The sequence below is a fragment of the Onthophagus taurus genome, chromosome 5 (assembly GCF_036711975.1).
Source record: "Onthophagus taurus isolate NC chromosome 5, IU_Otau_3.0, whole genome shotgun sequence".
Taxonomy (NCBI): domain Eukaryota; kingdom Metazoa; phylum Arthropoda; class Insecta; order Coleoptera; family Scarabaeidae; genus Onthophagus; species Onthophagus taurus.
This window is the reverse complement of record NC_091970.1, coordinates 576,850-600,458: the sequence shown is the minus strand read 5'-3', so window position 1 is coordinate 600,458 and position 23,609 is coordinate 576,850. Positions and strand designations below refer to the sequence as shown.

Here is a 23,609-nt window from a genome sequence, read left to right as displayed (position 1 = left end):
AATAAATTTTAGTGATTGTCGCTAGGTGGGGTAAATAAAAATTATATACAATATTTATCTATATTATGGGTAAAGCAGACTGGAGCACTGGGAAAAGCTGCAAAACATGATCTAGTTTAATTTGGTGTTAAAAATAAGTAACTAATTAGTATGTATTGTAATAATTTTAACATTCTCTTAGTTCACCGAGAGAACATAACCTAGAATTTGTGACAGAGAGATTTTTTGTTGGTGAAAATCTTATCTTAAACCGTTTTGTTTACTTCCAAATGTATCAATTATTATAGTTCAGCTCCTAAAGCATATTTTTCATCCATCGTTTGAGGTTTTAACGTTATTTTGAGGAAGAAATCCTTGATTTAAATTTGAATTTTTCCAACTTTACTCATTGTTGAAATTTGGCGTGTACTCCAATGTATGTCTAAAAACAAGAAAAGACAACGTTGAATACGAAGTTTTATTACGATTAATAAAGGAATAAGGGAGAAATCAACGGAAAAAGAATTTAATTTTGAAGGTTAGTTCCGAAAAAATCCGAGAGATGACGCTAGTTTCGATGCGAGAATTACAAAATCAAATTAAATTTAATCTTTTTTAATAATAATTAGTGTAAAAATAATGTTTTTGTAATGAATTAATTAAAAATTTTGGGAAATACTAAATTTAATCAATACTGTGATAAAATTAACCACCGAGAGAACATAACCTTGAAATTTTGACACAGATTTTTTGTTGGTGGAAATCTTATCTAAAACCGTTTAGTTTGCTTCCAAAAGTATCAATTAATTTAGTTCAGCTCCTAAAGCACATTTTTCATCCATCCTTTGATGCTTTAACGTTATTTTAAGGAGAAAATCCTTGATTTAAAATTGAATTTTTCTAACTTTGCTCATTGTTGAAATTTGGCGTGTACTCCAATGTATGTCTAAAAACAAGAAAAGACAACGTTGAATACGAAGTTTTATTACGATTAATAAAGGAATAAGGGAGAAATCAACGAAAAAAGAATTAAATTTTGAAGGTTAGTTCCGAAAAAATCCGAGAGATGACGCTAGTTTCGATGCGAGAATTACAAAATCAAATTAAATTTAATCTTTTTTAATAATAATTAGTGTAAAAATAATGTTTTTGTAATGAATTAATTAAAAATTTTGGGAAATACTAAATTTAATCAATACTGTGATAAAATTAACCATCATTTAGTTCACCGAGACAACATAACCTTGAAATTTTGACAGAGATTTTTTGTTGGTGGAAATCTTATCTAAAACCGTTTAGTTTGCTTCCAAAAGTATCAATTAATATAGTTCAGCTCCTAAAGCACATTTTTCATCCATCCTTTGATGCTTTAACGTTATTTTAAGGAGAAAATCCTTGATTTAAAATTGAATTTTTCTAACTTTGCTCATTGATGAAATTTGGCGTGTACTCCAATGTATGTCTAAAAACAAGAAAAGACAACGTTGAATACGAAGTTTTATTACGATTAATAAAGGAATAAGGGAGAAATCAACGAAAAAAGAATTAAATTTTGAAGGTTAATTCCGAGAAAAATCAAGAGATGGCGCTTGTTTCGAAGCAAGATTTTTGCATTTTGAAAAGGGCGCGAAGCTAAGAGCCAATCAGAAACGAGGAAAAAACAGTTGGAGTGCCGGGGTATATAAGGAGATCGCGAACAGGGAGTGGGGGAGTCGTCGTCGGACCAGCGTCGAATCCACGTCGTCAGATGGAAGAAATTTTGAATCTCAAGAGATAACCTCAAAAATTTAAGATAATTTTTTAAAGTTAAATCAACTTACGATATTAAAATAAAAAGAGAATCATCCTACAAGCAGTTCAATTTCCTGTAAGAAGAATCCAGAAAATTAGTTAGTGCCCCGAACACAAGAGACAATCCATAATCCAGATACCACATTGAACTCCAATCCTTTCTTTTTCGCAGTGAGTCGGATGATAATTTTATTTTATTATTTAACATAACCTACAAAAAGAAAAATCAAAGAATCAAACTCAAAGAACAACTCACAAGAGTTTCCTATAATTTTGATCAATACTTACTTGTGTGTAAAGATTTATTAGTTTTTTCTTGAATAACGTACCTTTATTTAATTCTATTTTTTTTTTTAACGAGTTTGATGACAACTTAAGACATCGGCCATTTGTTATTTTTAAAGAACGGTTCTAACTAGTTTTATCTCTCTCTCTCAAATAATAAAGTGGTTCTCTCTAATATCGATATTTCAGTAAATAAGCATTGTTATTAAATTGTTACTATCTTTCGCCTTTTATGTTGGATTAATATTGTTTTTTAAACATCGATACAATTAATTGTATCACTTATTAAATTACATTGAAAAAAAATTTTATAATTAGCGCCATCTATGAGGCGGATGGCAAAGCTTAGTTTTACTGATTTTACAGATTTCTTTACGAATTCCCAGTGTTTTGATGAAATCGCACATTTTTCGTTTTACCCAAATTTCGAGATAACAACAATTCAATTTTATGTTACAAATACAGCAATTTTAAAAATGTTTGAATATATATATATTTATAATAATGTGATAATTAAAGTGTAATAAATTTTAGTGATTCTCGCTAGATGGGGTAAATAAAAATTTTTTCTGTATAATGTCAAAAGACTTGTCAGAATGCGAATTGAATGAGCGAAAATGATTCCTATCACGCGCAGGAATCGAGCAGGTGGGAAACATGAGTTACTTAATACTTGAGAAGCGCTCAGTGGCGCTCAGTTAGCATTCAGTAGCGTAGTAAGAATGGCCGAGTTGAGATTATTAGTATTCTTGGCGATTATCGCGTTCGCGTTCACGAAAAGTGTGCCAAAAAAAGAGTTGCCCCCATCATGTGACAGCAAGATTTATTGCCAAGGTGATTTGTTAAACACGGTGCAAATGGCCCGAGTATTTCCCGATTCTAAAACATTCGTCGATTTAAGTTTATCGCATAAAAAAGACGAGGTGTTGAAGAACTTCGAAATTTTCATGGAAAATTCTAATCAAAACCCTAATCAAAGCGATGTTAAGAAATTCGTCGGTGAGAACTTCGTGGAAGGAAAAGAATTGGAGAATTGGGTTCCTCACGATTATAATGAGCATCCTAACATTCTCAATAAAATTAGTGACGCTTCAATTAAAAATTTAACAGCCGAGATTAACGCGAGGTGGCCTAAATTGGGTCGAAAAGTCGTCGAGGATGTTAAAATCAACCCAAATGAGCACTCATTGATTTATGTTCCAAATGGGTTCATCATCCCTGGTGGAAGATTCAAAGAGTTTTATTACTGGGATTCTTATTGGATCGTGAGAGGTCTTTTAATTTGCGAAATGTACGAAACGGCTAAAGGTATCCTCGGAAACTTTTTATCGATAGTTGATAAATTCGGTTTTATCCCCAACGGGGGGAGAGTTTATTATTTGCAAAGATCCCAACCGCCTCTTTTAACGAAGATGGTTAAAGACTATTACGACGCCACCAAAGATTTAACTTGGGTCTCTTCAAACATAGAAATCGTTATTAAAGAGTTGGAATGGTGGTTAAATAAACGATTCGTCTCAGTTAATCTTGAAGATAAATCGTATAGAATGGCCGCTTACACTTCGGCTAGTTTAGGACCACGACCTGAGTCATACAGCGAAGACATCGCAACGGTTCAAATCTTTGAATCCGACGAAAAGAAGCAATACGTTTTTAACCAGCTCAAAAGTGCTGCTGAAAGCGGGTTCGATTTTTCAACGAGATGGATCTTCGACGAAAATGGAACTCATTTCGCAAACATTTCATTCACCGAAACGTCTAGAGTCATCCCAGTTGACTTAAACGCAATCTTATACGGAGCTTTTAACGATTTATCCTATTTGTGCTCAATCCTTTCGAAATCAGATCAAGAAAAAAGATGGAAAAACGAAGCCGATTCGTTAAAAGACGCAATCTCAAACGTGTTATGGGACGAAAATGATGGGATTTGGTACGATTTCGATAACAAATTAAAAAGGAGGCGCGCTTTCTTCGCGGCAAGTAACTTAGCGCCTTTATGGACCCAAGCTTATGACACTACAAAAAGTAAAGAATACGGGATGAAAGCGGCTGGTTATCTCGTTCGAGAAAAAATCACCAGCTACAAAGGGGGGATACCAACCACGTTATATAACAGTAATGAACAATGGGACTTTCCCAATGCTTGGCCTCCACTCCAATCAATTGTTGTTAACGGGTTAAGAAGTACCGAAGCTCAAGAAGCGATGGATTTAGCAAAAACGTTTGCCGAAAATTTCGTTGAAGCCGCGAGGATTGGGTTTGAGAGAGAAAATGCTTTTTTTGAGAAATACGACGCCGTCCAACAAGGACAATACGGCGGCGGGGGAGAGTATCAAGTTCAAACTGGTTTTGGATGGACCAACGGAGTTGTTCTTGAATTTATTGATTTGTATTTTACCGGAAATAAGGAAACATAATTAAATTAGTAAATAATAATGTATTATTAATGTTTTTAGTATTAAATGTAATGATAATCTTGGTATTTGTGCACGATAAATAATAATAAATGATATCGATTTGATTTGATCTGATTTGATTTGACACTCCAACAAGAACAAAAATATAATCAATTAATTAAATGATTTGTAGATTAAATCAAAATTAGATAATAAAGAATTATGTTTAATAAACATTACATCACCTTCGAAAGTTTTTAATTATAAAAATCTGAGATGTGAAGGTCGGGCGAGTTTAAAGAGATTTTTTTGTAGCCACTTTCACGAAGGAATTTTTCCATTGCAATGATAATATAAAAATAAGTTTTATCTCAAATTAAAGATTAAAATCTGTATTTTGAAAAAAAAGTATAATACTCAAGATTTGAGATAAACATCAAAAATGATTAATTTAAAAAAAAATAAACAAAAAATCGCACTGACTTTGTTTATGAAGATACAGAACTGATTTATATCTCAAATTAAAGATTAAATAACGAGAATAAACGAGATATGGTTGTTTTTAGGTCAACTTCCGATTTACAACTTTTTATTTTTGATGATAACATAGTCGTGTTTGGTATCATTTTAAAGGATTTTCAATGATCTTCATGAATTTTCAATTAAAATTAATTAAAATCAACGACTTTATGATTTATGACAATTTTAACCGGAAGTTGTAAACCGGAAATTATTAAAATGAAGTAATTTTAAAAAAATAATCAGTTTAGATTGTAAGAAATTAAAAATGCTTTAAAATGAATATAAACATCATGGGGTTATTTTCAAAAATAAACGAGATATGGTTGTTTTTAGGTCAACTTCCGGTTTGCAACTTTTTATTTTTGATGATAACCTAGTCGTGTTTGGTATCATTTTAAAGGATTTTCAATGATCTTCATGAATTTTCAATTAAAATTAATTAAAATCAACGACTTTATGATTTATGACAATTTTAACCGGAAGTTGTAAACCGGAAATTATTAAAATGAAGTAATTTTTAAAAAATAATCAGTTTAGATTGTAAGAAATTAAAAATGCTTTAAAATGAATATAAACATCATGGGGTTATTTTCAAAAATAAACGAGATATGGTTGTTTTTAGGTCAACTTCCGGTTTACAACTTTTTATTTTTGATGATAACATAGTCGTGTTTGGTATTATTTTAAAGGATTTTCAATGATCTTCATGAATTTTCAATTAAAATTAATTCAAATTAACGACTTTATGATTTATGACAATTTTAACCGGAAGTTGTAAACCGGAAATTATTAAAATGAAGTAATTTTTAAAAAATAATCAGTTTAGATTGTAAGAAATTAAAAATGCTTTAAAATGAATATAAACATCATGGGGTTATTTTCAAAAATAAACGAGATATGGTTGTTTTTAGGTCAACTTCCGGTTTACAACTTTTTATTTTTGATGATAACATAGTCGTGTTTGGTATCATTTTAAAGGATTTTCAATGATCTTCATGAATTTTCAATTAAAATTAATTAAAATTAACGACTTTATGATTTATGACAATTTTAACCGGAAGTTGTAAACCGGAAATTATTAAAATGAAGTAATTTTTAAAAAATAATCAGTTTAGATTGTAAGAAATTAAAAATGCTTTAAAATGAATATAAACATCATGGGGTTATTTTCAAAAATAAACGAGATATGGTTGTTTTTAGGTCAACTTCCGGTTTGCAACTTTTTATTTTTGATGATAACCTAGTCGTGTTTGGTATCATTTTAAAGGATTTTCAATGATCTTCATGAATTTTCAATTAAAATTAATTAAAATCAACGACTTTATGATTTATGACAATTTTAACCGGAAGTTGTAAACCGGAAATTATTAAAATGAAGTAATTTTTAAAAAATAATCAGTTTAGATTGTAAGAAATTAAAAATGCTTTAAAATGAATATAAACATCATGGGGTTATTTTCAAAAATAAACGAGATATGGTTGTTTTTAGGTCAACTTCCGGTTTACAACTTTTTATTTTTGATGATAACATAGTCGTGTTTGGTATCATTTTAAAGGATTTTCAATGATTTTCATGAATTTTCAATTAAAATTAATTAAAATTAACGACTTTATGATTTATGACAATTTTAACCGGAAGTTGTAAACCGGAAATTATTAAAATGAAGTAATTTTTAAAAAATAATCAGTTTAGATTGTAAGAAATTAAAAATGCTTTAAAATGAATATAAACATCATGGGGTTATTTTCAAAAATAAACGAGATATGGTTGTTTTTAGGTCAACTTCCGGTTTGCAACTTTTTATTTTTGATGATAACATAGTCGTGTTTGGTATCATTTTAAAGGATTTTCAATGATCTTCATGAATTTTCAATTAAAATTAATTAAAATCAACGACTTTATGATTTATGACAATTTTAACCGGAAGTTGTAAACCGGAAATTATTAAAATGAAGTAATTTTTAAAAAATAATCAGTTTAGATTGTAAGAAATTAAAAATGCTTTAAAATGGATATAAAGATCATGGGGTTATTTTCAAAAATAAACGAGATATGGTTGTTTTTAGGTCAACTTCCGGTTTACAACTTTTTATTTTTGATGATAACATAGTCGTGTTTGGTATCATTTTAAAGGATTTTCAATGGTCTTCATGAATTTTCAATTAAAATTAATTAAAATCAACGACTTTATGATTTATGACAATTTTAACCGGAAGTTGTAAACCGGAAATTATTAAAATGAAGTAATTTTTAAAAAATAATCAGTTTAGATTGTAAGAAATTAAAAATGCTTTAAAATGGATATAAAGATCATGGGGTTATTTTCAAAAATAAACAAGATATGGTTGTTTTTAGGTCAACTTCCGGTTTGCAACTTTTTATTTTTGATGATAACATAGTCGTGTTTGGTATCATTTTAAAGGATTTTCAATGATCTTCATGAATTTTCAATTAAAATTAATTAAAATCAACGACTTTATGATTTATGACAATTTTAACCGGAAGTTGTAAACCGGAAATTATTAAAATGAAGTAATTTTTAAAAAATAATCAGTTTAGATTGTAAAAAATTAAAAATGCTTTAAAATGAATATAAACATCATGGGGTTATTTTAAAAAATAAACGAGATATGGTTGTTTTTAGGTCAACTTCCGGTTTACAACTTTTTATTTTTGATGATAACCTAGTCGTGTTTGGTATCATTTTAAAGGATTTTCAATGATCTTCATGAATTTTCAATTAAAATTAATTAAAATCAACGACTTTATGATTTATGACAATTTTAACCGGAAGTTGTAAACCGGAAATTATTAAAATGAAGTAATTTTTAAAAAATAATCAGTTTAGATTGTAAGAAATTAAAAATGCTTTAAAATGAATATAAACATCATGGGGTTATTTTCAAAAATAAACGAGATATGGTTGTTTTTAGGTCAACTTCCGGTTTGCAACTTTTTATTTTTGATGATAACATAGTCGTGTTTGGTATCATTTTAAAGGATTTTCAATGATCTTCATGAATTTTCAATTAAAATTAATTAAAATTAACGACTTTATGATTTATGACAATTTTAACCGGAAGTTGTAAACCGGAAATTATTAAAATGAAGTAATTTTTAAAAAATAATCAGTTTAGATTGTAAGAAATTAAAAATGCTTTAAAATGAATATAAACATCATGGGGTTATTTTCAAAAATAAACGAGATATGGTTGTTTTTAGGTCAACTTCCGGTTTGCAACTTTTTATTTTTGATGATAACATAGTCGTGTTTGGTATCATTTTAAAGGATTTTCAATGATCTTCATGAATTTTCAATTAAAATTAATTAAAATCAACGACTTTATGATTTATGACAATTTTAACCGGAAGTTGTAAACCGGAAATTATTAAAATGAAGTAATTTTAAAAAAATAATTAGTTTAGATTGTAAGAAATTAAAAATGCTTTAAAATGAATATAAACATCATGGGGTTATTTTCAAAAATAAACGAGATATGGTTGTTTTTAGGTCAACTTCCGGTTTGCAACTTTTTATTTTTGATGATAACATAGTCGTGTTTGGTATCATTTTAAAGGATTTTCAATGATCTTCATGAATTTTCAATTAAAATTAATTAAAATCAACGACTTTATGATTTATGACAATTTTAACCGGAAGTTGTAAACCGGAAATTATTAAAATGAAGTAATTTTAAAAAAATAATTAGTTTAGATTGTAAGAAATTAAAAATGCTTTAAAATGAATATAAACATCATGGGGTTATTTTCAAAAATAAACGAGATATGGTTGTTTTTAGGTCAACTTCCGGTTTGCAACTTTTTATTTTTGATGATAACATAGTCGTGTTTGGTATCATTTTAAAGGATTTTCAATGATCTTCATGAATTTTCAATTAAAATTAATTAAAATCAACGACTTTATGATTTATGACAATTTTAACCGGAAGTTGTAAACCGGAAATTATTAAAATGAAGTAATTTTAAAAAAATAATTAGTTTAGATTGTAAGAAATTAAAAATGCTTTAAAATGAATATAAACATCATGGGGTTATTTTCAAAAATAAACGAGATATGGTTGTTTTTAGGTCAACTTCCGGTTTGCAACTTTTTATTTTTGATGATAACATAGTCGTGTTTGGTATCATTTTAAAGGATTTTCAATGATCTTCATGAATTTTCAATTAAAATTAATTAAAATCAACGACTTTATGATTTATGACAATTTTAACCGGAAGTTGTAAACCGGAAATTATTAAAATGAAGTAATTTTTAAAAAATAATCAGTTTAGATTGTAAAAAATTAAAAATGCTTTAAAATGAATATAAACATCATGGGGTTATTTTAAAAAATAAACGAGATATGGTTGTTTTTAGGTCAACTTCCGGTTTACAACTTTTTATTTTTGATGATAACCTAGTCGTGTTTGGTATCATTTTAAAGGATTTTCAATGATCTTCATGAATTTTCAATTAAAATTAATTAAAATCAACGACTTTATGATTTATGACAATTTTAACCGGAAGTTGTAAACCGGAAATTATTAAAATGAAGTAATTTTTAAAAAATAATCAGTTTAGATTGTAAGAAATTAAAAATGCTTTAAAATGAATATAAACATCATGGGGTTATTTTCAAAAATAAACGAGATATGGTTGTTTTTAGGTCAACTTCCGGTTTGCAACTTTTTATTTTTGATGATAACATAGTCGTGTTTGGTATCATTTTAAAGGATTTTCAATGATCTTCATGAATTTTCAATTAAAATTAATTAAAATTAACGACTTTATGATTTATGACAATTTTAACCGGAAGTTGTAAACCGGAAATTATTAAAATGAAGTAATTTTTAAAAAATAATCAGTTTAGATTGTAAGAAATTAAAAATGCTTTAAAATGAATATAAACATCATGGGGTTATTTTCAAAAATAAACGAGATATGGTTGTTTTTAGGTCAACTTCCGGTTTGCAACTTTTTATTTTTGATGATAACATAGTCGTGTTTGGTATCATTTTAAAGGATTTTCAATGATCTTCATGAATTTTCAATTAAAATTAATTAAAATCAACGACTTTATGATTTATGACAATTTTAACCGGAAGTTGTAAACCGGAAATTATTAAAATGAAGTAATTTTTAAAAAATAATCAGTTTAGATTGTAAGAAATTAAAAATGCTTTAAAATGGATATAAAGATCATGGGGTTATTTTCAAAAATAAACGAGATATGGTTGTTTTTAGGTCAACTTCCGGTTTACAACTTTTTATTTTTGATGATAACATAGTCGTGTTTGGTATCATTTTAAAGGATTTTCAATGGTCTTCATGAATTTTCAATTAAAATTAATTAAAATCAACGACTTTATGATTTATGACAATTTTAACCGGAAGTTGTAAACCGGAAATTATTAAAATGAAGTAATTTTTAAAAAATAATCAGTTTAGATTGTAAGAAATTAAAAATGCTTTAAAATGGATATAAAGATCATGGGGTTATTTTCAAAAATAAACAAGATATGGTTGTTTTTAGGTCAACTTCCGGTTTGCAACTTTTTATTTTTGATGATAACATAGTCGTGTTTGGTATCATTTTAAAGGATTTTCAATGATCTTCATGAATTTTCAATTAAAATTAATTAAAATCAACGACTTTATGATTTATGACAATTTTAACCGGAAGTTGTAAACCGGAAATTATTAAAATGAAGTAATTTTTAAAAAATAATCAGTTTAGATTGTAAAAAATTAAAAATGCTTTAAAATGAATATAAACATCATGGGGTTATTTTAAAAAATAAACGAGATATGGTTGTTTTTAGGTCAACTTCCGGTTTACAACTTTTTATTTTTGATGATAACCTAGTCGTGTTTGGTATCATTTTAAAGGATTTTCAATGATCTTCATGAATTTTCAATTAAAATTAATTAAAATCAACGACTTTATGATTTATGACAATTTTAACCGGAAGTTGTAAACCGGAAATTATTAAAATGAAGTAATTTTTAAAAAATAATCAGTTTAGATTGTAAGAAATTAAAAATGCTTTAAAATGAATATAAACATCATGGGGTTATTTTCAAAAATAAACGAGATATGGTTGTTTTTAGGTCAACTTCCGGTTTGCAACTTTTTATTTTTGATGATAACATAGTCGTGTTTGGTATCATTTTAAAGGATTTTCAATGATCTTCATGAATTTTCAATTAAAATTAATTAAAATTAACGACTTTATGATTTATGACAATTTTAACCGGAAGTTGTAAACCGGAAATTATTAAAATGAAGTAATTTTTAAAAAATAATCAGTTTAGATTGTAAGAAATTAAAAATGCTTTAAAATGAATATAAACATCATGGGGTTATTTTCAAAAATAAACGAGATATGGTTGTTTTTAGGTCAACTTCCGGTTTGCAACTTTTTATTTTTGATGATAACATAGTCGTGTTTGGTATCATTTTAAAGGATTTTCAATGATCTTCATGAATTTTCAATTAAAATTAATTAAAATCAACGACTTTATGATTTATGACAATTTTAACCGGAAGTTGTAAACCGGAAATTATTAAAATGAAGTAATTTTAAAAAAATAATTAGTTTAGATTGTAAGAAATTAAAAATGCTTTAAAATGAATATAAACATCATGGGGTTATTTTCAAAAATAAACGAGATATGGTTGTTTTTAGGTCAACTTCCGGTTTGCAACTTTTTATTTTTGATGATAACATAGTCGTGTTTGGTATCATTTTAAAGGATTTTCAATGATCTTCATGAATTTTCAATTAAAATTAATTAAAATCAACGACTTTATGATTTATGACAATTTTAACCGGAAGTTGTAAACCGGAAATTATTAAAATGAAGTAATTTTAAAAAAATAATTAGTTTAGATTGTAAGAAATTAAAAATGCTTTAAAATGAATATAAACATCATGGGGTTATTTTCAAAAATAAACGAGATATGGTTGTTTTTAGGTCAACTTCCGGTTTGCAACTTTTTATTTTTGATGATAACATAGTCGTGTTTGGTATCATTTTAAAGGATTTTCAATGATCTTCATGAATTTTCAATTAAAATTAATTAAAATCAACGACTTTATGATTTATGACAATTTTAACCGGAAGTTGTAAACCGGAAATTATTAAAATGAAGTAATTTTAAAAAAATAATTAGTTTAGATTGTAAGAAATTAAAAATGCTTTAAAATGAATATAAACATCATGGGGTTATTTTCAAAAATAAACGAGATATGGTTGTTTTTAGGTCAACTTCCGGTTTGCAACTTTTTATTTTTGATGATAACATAGTCGTGTTTGGTATCATTTTAAAGGATTTTCAATGATCTTCATGAATTTTCAATTAAAATTAATTAAAATCAACGACTTTATGATTTATGACAATTTTAACCGGAAGTTGTAAACCGGAAATTATTAAAATGAAGTAATTTTTAAAAAATAATCAGTTTAGATTGTAAAAAATTAAAAATGCTTTAAAATGAATATAAACATCATGGGGTTATTTTAAAAAATAAACGAGATATGGTTGTTTTTAGGTCAACTTCCGGTTTACAACTTTTTATTTTTGATGATAACCTAGTCGTGTTTGGTATCATTTTAAAGGATTTTCAATGATCTTCATGAATTTTCAATTAAAATTAATTAAAATCAACGACTTTATGATTTATGACAATTTTAACCGGAAGTTGTAAACCGGAAATTATTAAAATGAAGTAATTTTTAAAAAATAATCAGTTTAGATTGTAAGAAATTAAAAATGCTTTAAAATGAATATAAACATCATGGGGTTATTTTCAAAAATAAACGAGATATGGTTGTTTTTAGGTCAACTTCCGGTTTGCAACTTTTTATTTTTGATGATAACATAGTCGTGTTTGGTATCATTTTAAAGGATTTTCAATGATCTTCATGAATTTTCAATTAAAATTAATTAAAATTAACGACTTTATGATTTATGACAATTTTAACCGGAAGTTGTAAACCGGAAATTATTAAAATGAAGTAATTTTTAAAAAATAATCAGTTTAGATTGTAAGAAATTAAAAATGCTTTAAAATGAATATAAACATCATGGGGTTATTTTCAAAAATAAACGAGATATGGTTGTTTTTAGGTCAACTTCCGGTTTGCAACTTTTTATTTTTGATGATAACATAGTCGTGTTTGGTATCATTTTAAAGGATTTTCAATGATCTTCATGAATTTTCAATTAAAATTAATTAAAATCAACGACTTTATGATTTATGACAATTTTAACCGGAAGTTGTAAACCGGAAATTATTAAAATGAAGTAATTTTAAAAAAATAATTAGTTTAGATTGTAAGAAATTAAAAATGCTTTAAAATGAATATAAACATCATGGGGTTATTTTCAAAAATAAACGAGATATGGTTGTTTTTAGGTCAACTTCCGGTTTGCAACTTTTTATTTTTGATGATAACATAGTCGTGTTTGGTATCATTTTAAAGGATTTTCAATGATCTTCATGAATTTTCAATTAAAATTAATTAAAATCAACGACTTTATGATTTATGACAATTTTAACCGGAAGTTGTAAACCGGAAATTATTAAAATGAAGTAATTTTAAAAAAATAATTAGTTTAGATTGTAAGAAATTAAAAATGCTTTAAAATGAATATAAACATCATGGGGTTATTTTCAAAAATAAACGAGATATGGTTGTTTTTAGGTCAACTTCCGGTTTGCAACTTTTTATTTTTGATGATAACATAGTCGTGTTTGGTATCATTTTAAAGGATTTTCAATGATCTTCATGAATTTTCAATTAAAATTAATTAAAATCAACGACTTTATGATTTATGACAATTTTAACCGGAAGTTGTAAACCGGAAATTATTAAAATGAAGTAATTTTAAAAAAATAATCAGTTTAGATTGTAAGAAATTAAAAATGCTTTAAAATGAATATAAACATCATGGGGTTATTTTCAAAAATAAACGAGATATGGTTGTTTTTAGGTCAACTTCCGGTTTGCAACTTTTTATTTTTGATGATAACCTAGTCGTGTTTGGTATCATTTTAAAGGATTTTCAATGATCTTCATGAATTTTCAATTAAAATTAATTAAAATCAACGACTTTATGATTTATGACAATTTTAACCGGAAGTTGTAAACCGGAAATTATTAAAATGAAGTAATTTTTAAAAAATAATCAGTTTAGATTGTAAGAAATTAAAAATGCTTTAAAATGAATATAAACATCATGGGGTTATTTTCAAAAATAAACGAGATATGGTTGTTTTTAGGTCAACTTCCGGTTTGCAACTTTTTATTTTTGATGATAACATAGTCGTGTTTGGTATCATTTTAAAGGATTTTCAATGATCTTCATGAATTTTCAATTAAAATTAATTAAAATCAACGACTTTATGATTTATGACAATTTTAACCGGAAGTTGTAAACCGGAAATTATTAAAATGAAGTAATTTTTAAAAAATAATCAGTTTAGATTGTAAGAAATTAAAAATGCTTTAAAATGAATATAAACATCATGGGGTTATTTTCAAAAATAAACGAGATATGGTTGTTTTTAGGTCAACTTCCGGTTTGCAACTTTTTATTTTTGATGATAACCTAGTCGTGTTTGGTATCATTTTAAAGGATTTTCAATGATTTTCATGAATTTTCAATTAAAATTAATTAAAATTAACGACTTTATGATTTATGACAATTTTAACCGGAAGTTGTAAACCGGAAATTATTAAAATGAAGTAATTTTTAAAAAATAATCAGTTTAGATTGTAAGAAATTAAAAATGCTTTAAAATGAATATAAACATCATGGGGTTATTTTCAAAAATAAACGAGATATGGTTGTTTTTAGGTCAACTTCCGGTTTACAACTTTTTATTTTTGATGATAACCTAGTCGTGTTTGGTATCATTTTAAAGGATTTTCAATGATCTTCATGAATTTTCAATTAAAATTAATTAAAATCAACGACTTTATGATTTATGACAATTTTAACCGGAAGTTGTAAACCGGAAATTATTAAAATGAAGTAATTTTTAAAAAATAATCAGTTTAGATTGTAAAAAATTAAAAATGCTTTAAAATGAATATAAACATCATGGGGTTATTTTAAAAAATAAACGAGATATGGTTGTTTTTAGGTCAACTTCCGGTTTACAACTTTTTATTTTTGATGATAACCTAGTCGTGTTTGGTATCATTTTAAAGGATTTTCAATGATCTTCATGAATTTTCAATTAAAATTAATTAAAATCAACGACTTTATGATTTATGACAATTTTAACCGGAAGTTGTAAACCGGAAATTATTAAAATGAAGTAATTTTTAAAAAATAATCAGTTTAGATTGTAAGAAATTAAAAATGCTTTAAAATGAATATAAACATCATGGGGTTATTTTCAAAAATAAACGAGATATGGTTGTTTTTAGGTCAACTTCCGGTTTGCAACTTTTTATTTTTGATGATAACATAGTCGTGTTTGGTATCATTTTAAAGGATTTTCAATGATCTTCATGAATTTTCAATTAAAATTAATTAAAATTAACGACTTTATGATTTATGACAATTTTAACCGGAAGTTGTAAACCGGAAATTATTAAAATGAAGTAATTTTAAAAAAATAATTAGTTTAGATTGTAAGAAATTAAAAATGCTTTAAAATGAATATAAACATCATGGGGTTATTTTCAAAAATAAACGAGATATGGTTGTTTTTAGGTCAACTTCCGGTTTACAACTTTTTATTTTTGATGATAACATAGTCGTGTTTGGTATCATTTTAAAGGATTTTCAATGATCTTCATGAATTTTCAATTAAAATTAATTAAAATCAACGACTTTATGATTTATGACAATTTTAACCGGAAGTTGTAAACCGGAAATTATTAAAATGAAGTAATTTTTAAAAAATAATCAGTTTAGATTGTAAAAAATTAAAAATGCTTTAAAATGAATATAAACATCATGGGGTTATTTTCAAAAATAAACGAGATATGGTTGTTTTTAGGTCAACTTCCGGTTTGCAACTTTTTATTTTTGATGATAACCTAGTCGTGTTTGGTATCATTTTAAAGGATTTTCAATGATCTTCATGAATTTTCAATTAAAATTAATTAAAATCAACGACTTTATGATTTATGACAATTTTAACCGGAAGTTGTAAACCGGAAATTATTAAAATGAAGTAATTTTTAAAAAATAATCAGTTTAGATTGTAAGAAATTAAAAATGCTTTAAAATGAATATAAACATCATGGGGTTATTTTCAAAAATAAACGAGATATGGTTGTTTTTAGGTCAACTTCCGGTTTACAACTTTTTATTTTTGATGATAACATAGTCGTGTTTGGTATTATTTTAAAGGATTTTCAATGATCTTCATGAATTTTCAATTAAAATTAATTAAAATCAACGACTTTATGATTTATGACAATTTTAACCGGAAGTTGTAAACCGGAAATTATTAAAATGAAGTAATTTTTAAAAAATAATCAGTTTAGATTGTAAGAAATTAAAAATGCTTTAAAATGAATATAAACATCATGGGGTTATTTTCAAAAATAAACGAGATATGGTTGTTTTTAGGTCAACTTCCGGTTTACAACTTTTTATTTTTGATGATAACATAGTCGTGTTTGGTATCATTTTAAAGGATTTTCAATGATCTTCATGAATTTTCAATTAAAATTAATTAATATTAACGACTTTATGATTTATGACAATTTTAACCGGAAGTTGTAAACCGGAAATTATTAAAATGAAGTAATTTTTAAAAAATAATCAGTTTAGATTGTAACAAATTAAAAATGCTTTAAAATGAATATAAACATCATGGGGTTATTTTCAAAAATAAACGAGATATGGTTGTTTTTAGGTCAACTTCCGGTTTACAACTTTTTATTTTTGATGATAACATAGTCGTGTTTGGTATCATTTTAAAGGATTTTCAATGATTTTCATGAATTTTCAGATAATTTCTATCTCAGATAGACTGTTAGGGTTTTGTTCAAAAATAATATTACTCTGCAATACTTATAATTACTTACTCTATAATTATGTACATATAAAATTGTTTAACATATTTTAATCCTGTTTTTAGGAGGTGACATTAAATGAAAAATATAAAAAGATACATTCTATCAACCAATAATGCAATTTTTGTATATGTTTTTCTTAAATTGCATAACAATAATAAAACTACAGTGCTCTACACTCGACTTTCTCACATTTTTATACGACTGAAAAATAAATGTTTGGAAAAATACTTTTAAAAAAGGCACTAAATTCAAAATAATTGTAGAATTTACTTTATTTTAACTCCTATATGTAAAATTGCATGTGGAGGTGATTTGTTAAGTAAAATACTACTTTCGGTTTCATGATTTCAATGTAATTTTTTATCTATACATTTTTCATATAAAGGCTTATACAAAATTTTAATATATTTTTTTACTTAGTACCAGTTTATATGAAACAAATGGGTCTCTACAAGCAAGCGGCTCTGCAGACCAAATAGCAGCCAAAACTATGTATGTGCTAAGAGACGCATGTGAGGCTTCTATGCCAAAAAAAAGAAAGCATCGTTCAAAGCCAGCAACGTACTGGTGGACGCCTGAGATAGCAGAACTCCGCAAGGCCTGTCTCCACAGTCGAAGAAAGCTTACTATCTGACTGATATATGACTATGATATATGATGATGATATATGACTATATGACTATCTGATGCGGATTCTGGGAAGTTACTTCACGAATAGAATTCTATCCTACGATACCCTACAAGGCCCAAGAACAAAGAGGATGACATGCGGAGTGGCGCAGGGGTCCGTCCTCGGCCCGGTGCTGTGGAACGTCTTCTACGACGGGATTCTGCGGCTGCAGATGCCTGACGGAGTTTTTCTTGTGGGCTACGCGGACGATTTGGCTGCGGTGATCCAGGCACGGAACGAAACCGAAGCTTAGAGAAGTATAAACAGAGTAATGAGAAGGACAAGCTGTTGGATGATGGACCGCTGTCTGACCCTTGCGGCTGATAAAACGGAAATCATCCTGCTTACTGGACGCCGCATACCGCTGGAGATAGGTTTCAAAGTTCAAGAGACCGAAATCGTCAGTCGGAAAGCCCTGAAATATTTGGGGGTAACGCTCGACAATAGACTAACATTCCGAGATCATGTGAGGTGTGCCTGCGATAGAGCGGCAAAAATTACAACAATGCTGAGTCGCATAATGGGAAATGTTGGCGGACCGACTGCGACCAAGCGCAGACTACTTATGGAGGTCTCAAATGCCATAATGTTATACGGCTGTGAGATCTGAACCGATGATCTAAGGCAGGATAGCCGCAAATGTCTCATATCAGTCCAAAGAACAAGTGCCCTGCGGATTACATCTGCGTATAGTGTCAGGACCTGCGGTGCTTGTAATCGCTGGCATACCCCCCCTTGACCTACTAGCTGCGGAAAGAAAGGAGGTATATGAAACAAAAGACGCAATGGAACCGATACAAGCGCGTAAGCAGGCGTATTCAGATTTGGCGTGATCGAAAGCACGGCGAAGTCAATTACTACATTACCCAAATCCTACCGGGGCACGGATATTTTTGTAAATACCTCTGGAACATCGGAAAAGTAAATAGCCCTGCTTGCCCATATGCGGATGGGCTGACAGATGACGCCGAACACACAGTGTTCCACTGCCACAGATGGAAAACCGAAAGGGAAGAGTTGACGGCAAATGTAGGCCCTATAGCACCCGACACGCTGGTCAACAAAATGATTAGTGATGATTAGTTACCTTTTTGACGAAGGTCCTCACCCAGAAGAAACTTGAAATGGATGTCGCCCTAGTCCATCTACACGAAGCTGAGTACAGACAGGGCTCCCCGATAGGATGAATAGCCTTTTCTGATCCTTTATTCGACGCTACTACAACTACCAGCTGAAGCCGGAGGGGGGAACCCCGATGGGACGAAGAGCCCCCCTCCGATACCTGTAAGTTTACGGTTTTATATGCAAACCTAGAAGTAATCACATATTTTTATTTTGTTATACGTACCTTAACCCGACGCGGAGTCTTCGATGCCTACGTACCTATATTTGAAGTGCAGTAGATCCACTAAAGTACTGAAGACTCACAGAAGACGGATGGGGGATCCCCAAGCACACGAAATGCTCCGATGAAATACCCAGAAGCGTGGTCCCGGAGCTGGGGAAAGAGGGGGAGTTTTTAGTGGGTAACTTAGGGACTAGAGTCCCACACTTCCGGCCGAAATATTTCCCAACACATCACCATCTACAAGCGCCAACAGTAGGCCGGGGTGCGTAACGCATTTTCTCCTCCTCAGCGCACAAAAAAAAAAAAAAAATATGAAACAAATGGGTACAGGTTCAGGTAAAGTACTACTTCTTAATATTTTATCTGATAATCTCTATTTAAAGTGCAAGTTATATGAAAATTTATATGAAGCAGTTTCTAAATCTATTAAAGTAAACTGCTACTTCGTAATTTCTCACAAAAGTTGGTAGAGATCAACTGTCTTAATTTGATAACCGTATACCAAATTTCATCGAAGTAGATGATTGGGTCTTTGAGTTATCATGTTTACAAACGCACGTGTATAGTACATATTGTATACTAACACATATACAGATGTAATGCTAAAATGGTCAAAATAGATTCTAGTACTGTCACCAAGTACGAATTGAGCGCCGTTCGGTCTGCTTGGCCATTGGTCGTCAACCTTACCTACGGATCGGACGGTCGCCAACCAACCACAACGCCCGGTTGATAGGGTTTTACCCAAGGGCGCCTATTTAAGGCGGCCGGGTTTCCATCAGCGGTCAATTCCAACCGAACTCCGAAGCGACAACAGCAGCGACAACAAGCCAGCACTTCAACCGCCAATTCGAAGACGACCCCTTTCGTCTTAAAAAAACCTTTGAGGGTTTTTTTTTGTACATATTTTTGTAAATAAATTATTTCGTTTTATTCAACAACTGTTGTTTCTTCTTCGGCGCAATCCATCCCTCGTAACAATTGGCGCCCAACGTATGGCCCGATAATGCCAAAAGGACCAACAACGAGAAGCCGTTCATTGTCGACACGGCCATATCCGACGAAGGAAGATTTGGCAAGCTCTTCAGAAGAAGAGGGGCCCACCCAACCGATTAAAGAAGAGAAGAAAGGAAAAGAATCCCAAACGCAGAAGATGGGGAAGACCGCCGAAGAACCGAAACAAGACAGTGCGACCGTTCAGACACAGGTTTGCGCCCTGTCAAAGTTATTGGCCGAACATGTCTGCATCCCAAAAGCCGAGCCCCCGTGCTTCACCGGCGATTCCTTGGAGGATCCTGCAGAATTCATCAAGGTAATAAAGACATATTTCACTGACACCGGCATTCCATCAGCGGAACAAACAAAGAAAGCGACCAGTTTTCTTCGAGAAGATGCCGCTCGATGATTTGGAGATGTCCTTCGCGGAATTTCACCAAGCGCTGTTGGAAAGGTTCAACAGTCCGCAAATATTGGCACAAGTCAACGGCCAATATTTCAGCAGACTGATGAATCGGTGCAGGCGTTTTTGAAACGCAAACACCTGCAAGCCCGTCGTCTGCACCGAAAACCGGACGACGACATTGGAATGATGGTTGCCCTGCTGCTACCTCAGCTACAGCTGCACCTGTCCCCCACGCCGGCCAACATACACGAGTTGCGACACAAAGCAATTCGCACGGAGGCGCTTCTGAAGAACCCACAACACCATCTCCAAAGGGTAAGAAGACTCCTGAAGGGGACAACGAGGACCCCAAGAAGAAGGTGCCCCGATGCTGGTACTGCCCCGGGTACCATTGGAACCGTGACTGTCCCCTACAACGCAGCACCGGTTCGCCCAGGACAACCCGGACGGCCGCAGTAATCTCCACATTGGAGGAACCTGGTAGCTCCAGCCGCTCGACTGTAATAATCGAGGTAGCAGGAAGGCGTAGCCTAGCTCTCCTGGATTCCGGCTCGACAAGCAATTTCGTCAGCTCAAGAGCCGTCGCGTCTTATAAACCGCTGGGAGACACCTACGCCACCCAAGCGGACCCGAATGCCCAGCTGCCCATCCTCGGGAACTCCAGTGCACCCAGCAGTTTTTGGTGGTTCCCCGACTCAGCACCCCGTTTGTTTTTGGGGATCCCTGGTTTCGCGACCAAGGGGTGATCCTCGATTTCCAACGAGGCTGTTTTCACTTCGGGAAAGAGAAGAGGACCACGATGTACTTCCGACGGGGCAGCCCCACTGCGCCACTGCCCGCTCTGGACATCAGTACTATCCGTCACCAATTTCCGGACAAACACAAAGAGGCCTTTCTAACGACGCTTCGTGCCTTCCCCGACGTGTTTACCGACTCCCATAAGAGTGCCACAGGGGCAACTCAGCACAAACTGGAGCTCACCGAAGGAGCAAGGCCGTTTCGACTACCGCCATGCCGCTGCTCCTATACCAAAAAGGAATTTATCGCCCGTGAAGTAGAGAAGATGTTGGCGGAAGGTGTCATTGAAGCCAGTCGTTCCCCGTATTCATCTCCGATCGTACTGGTGGAGAAGAAAGATGGGGCCAAGAGGTTTTGCGTCGATTAAACCAGCAAACGGTGGACGAGTCCTCAGCGTTGCCAATCATCCACGAGACGCTGCGGGACCTCAGCCAGGCTACCGTTTTTTCGAGCCTCGACCTGCGGTCCGGATATTGGCAAATTCCAATGGAGAAGGGGTCTCGACCCTTAACCGCCTTCACAACTCCCGACGGTGCCACCTACCAGTTTCGCGTCATGCCCTTCGGATTGAAGAATGCCCCGGCGACGTTCCAGAAGTTGATGACGCAAGAAGTGCTCCCTGGATACCTCCGGAAATTCGCCCTGGTGTACCTAGATGATGTCATCGTCTACAGCAACTCCTGGGAAGAACACCTTAGACACTTACACCTGGTGTTTGAACGGCTCCGGTTATCACCGGAAAAATGCCACTTGGGGGCAACAACCATCGACTACCTGGGTCACCGGATTACACCAGGAGGAGTGGAGCCCTTACCGAACCACGTCAACTCCCTCTGCGACGCATCGAGACCGTCCAACAAGAAGCAGCTGCGATCCTTCTTGGGACTGTGTAACTGGCTACGCGGGTTTATTCCACGCTGCGCCGAAGTGTTAACCCCGCTGACAGATCTCTTGCGGGGCCAGAAACAGTTTAAGTGGACAGCTGAAGCCGAGAACGCCTTTCTCGAGATTAAACAGCTACTGAGCCGCCCACTGCAACTTAGACGCCCGGACTTCACTCAACCTTTCGTGCTACAGACCGATGCCAGCGGGAAGGGAATTGCCGCGGTCCTCTACCAAGAATTACAAATTGGCATTTGCCAGCGCCAAGTTGTCTCCCACTGAGCAGCGCTACCATGCTAACGAACAGGAATGCTTGGCAGTCATCTGGGCGATGCGATTTTTCCGACCGTACCTGGAGGACAGAAGATTCACCCTGCGCACCGACAGTAGAGCATTGTTATGGCTTGACACCATGAAGGACCGGAACGCCAAGTTAACCCGGTGGGCGCTCCTTCTTCAGGAATATAAATTTGACGTACAACACGTCCCGGGGGAACAGAACGAACTCCCGGACTTTCTCTCGCGCCAACCCGGGCATGAGGCAACGACCCCTGCGGGTCACACAGCGGACGTCGACCGGATGTTTCTTCCACCATCCGCCGAACAAGAACCAAAAAACGTCCGACCCCACATCGCATGTGTCGAATTCCCTGGGCTAGCAGACGACTTAAAAGATAGTCAACGACGAAATCCCCACAGCCAAAACCTGATTCGTACCCTGAACGGAATCAACGAGGCGGGTCCCGCAAACCCGGCGGAAGCTATGATGGGCTTTTGTGGAGACGACATCCCGATGGTAACCGATTGATCGTGCCACAGAACATGCACGACCACGTGTTGCACGCCTACCATGACGCGTCCACCGCAGGCCATCCCGGAGCTGAGGAAACCACGAGGGTCATCCTGAGGAAATACTGGTGGCTCGGCGTAGAGGAAGACGTGGCCAGACACGTCCGGGATTGCTGGGCCTGCTCATCGCTCAAGCGGGGACCCCTACAGGAACGGGCTCCATTACGACCACGAGCGCCCACACAACCATGGGAAGTTTTGGCAGTAGACCTCATGGGCCCGTACGTGAAAACACGAGATAACAGGTTTGTGTTCGTTGTCACCGACCTGTTCAGTCGATGGGTGGAGGCGTTTCCGGCCCCTACCAGCAGCGCTCCGAAAATCATAAATATCCTGGAGAGTGAGGTGTTTCCCCGGTATGGTTATCCAAGGGCCATTTTATCCGACAACGGGCCTCAGTTTACCAGCGCCAACTGGGACTCCGCGCTGAGACGTTGGGAGTGCCACCACTGGACGACGCCGATATACCACCCTCAGGCCAATCCTGCGGAGAGGAGGATTCAAGAAATAAAGAAATGCATACGGACCTGGGATCGACACATCAATCGGGCTCTATTCAACGTTCGGTCACGGCGCAACGCGGCGACAAGAGAAACCCCCGCCGCCCTGCTGTTGGGATACGAGTTACCGC

The 23,609-nt window shown here is 32.6% G+C and overlaps 1 protein-coding gene and 1 long non-coding RNA gene across 2 annotated transcripts in view; one reads left to right on the top strand and one right to left on the bottom strand.

The window, feature by feature from the left end:
- LOC111418002 (uncharacterized) overlaps positions 1–2,249 on the bottom strand; it is a 115,317-nt gene extending 113,068 nt beyond the window's left edge. The window contains exon 1 of the long non-coding RNA XR_011640301.1: positions 2,059–2,249. This is a non-coding gene — a long non-coding RNA (uncharacterized lncRNA). The remainder of the gene's footprint in view (positions 1–2,058) is intronic.
- Positions 2,250–2,660: 411 nt separating this feature from the next.
- On the top strand, positions 2,661–4,576 carry LOC111422065 (trehalase-like). The gene has a single exon (XM_023055272.2). It carries the CDS (start codon positions 2,778–2,780, stop codon positions 4,470–4,472), a length of 1,695 nt encoding a protein of 564 aa, XP_022911040.2. The 5' UTR covers positions 2,661–2,777; the 3' UTR covers positions 4,473–4,576.
- The last annotated feature ends 19,033 nt before the right edge of the window (positions 4,577–23,609 follow it).

What these genes read in the sequence shown, in the direction of transcription:
- LOC111422065 (XM_023055272.2), top strand. Translation starts at nt 2,778, where the DNA reads ATGGCCGAGTTGAGATTATTAGTATTCTTGGCGATTATCGCGTTCGCG.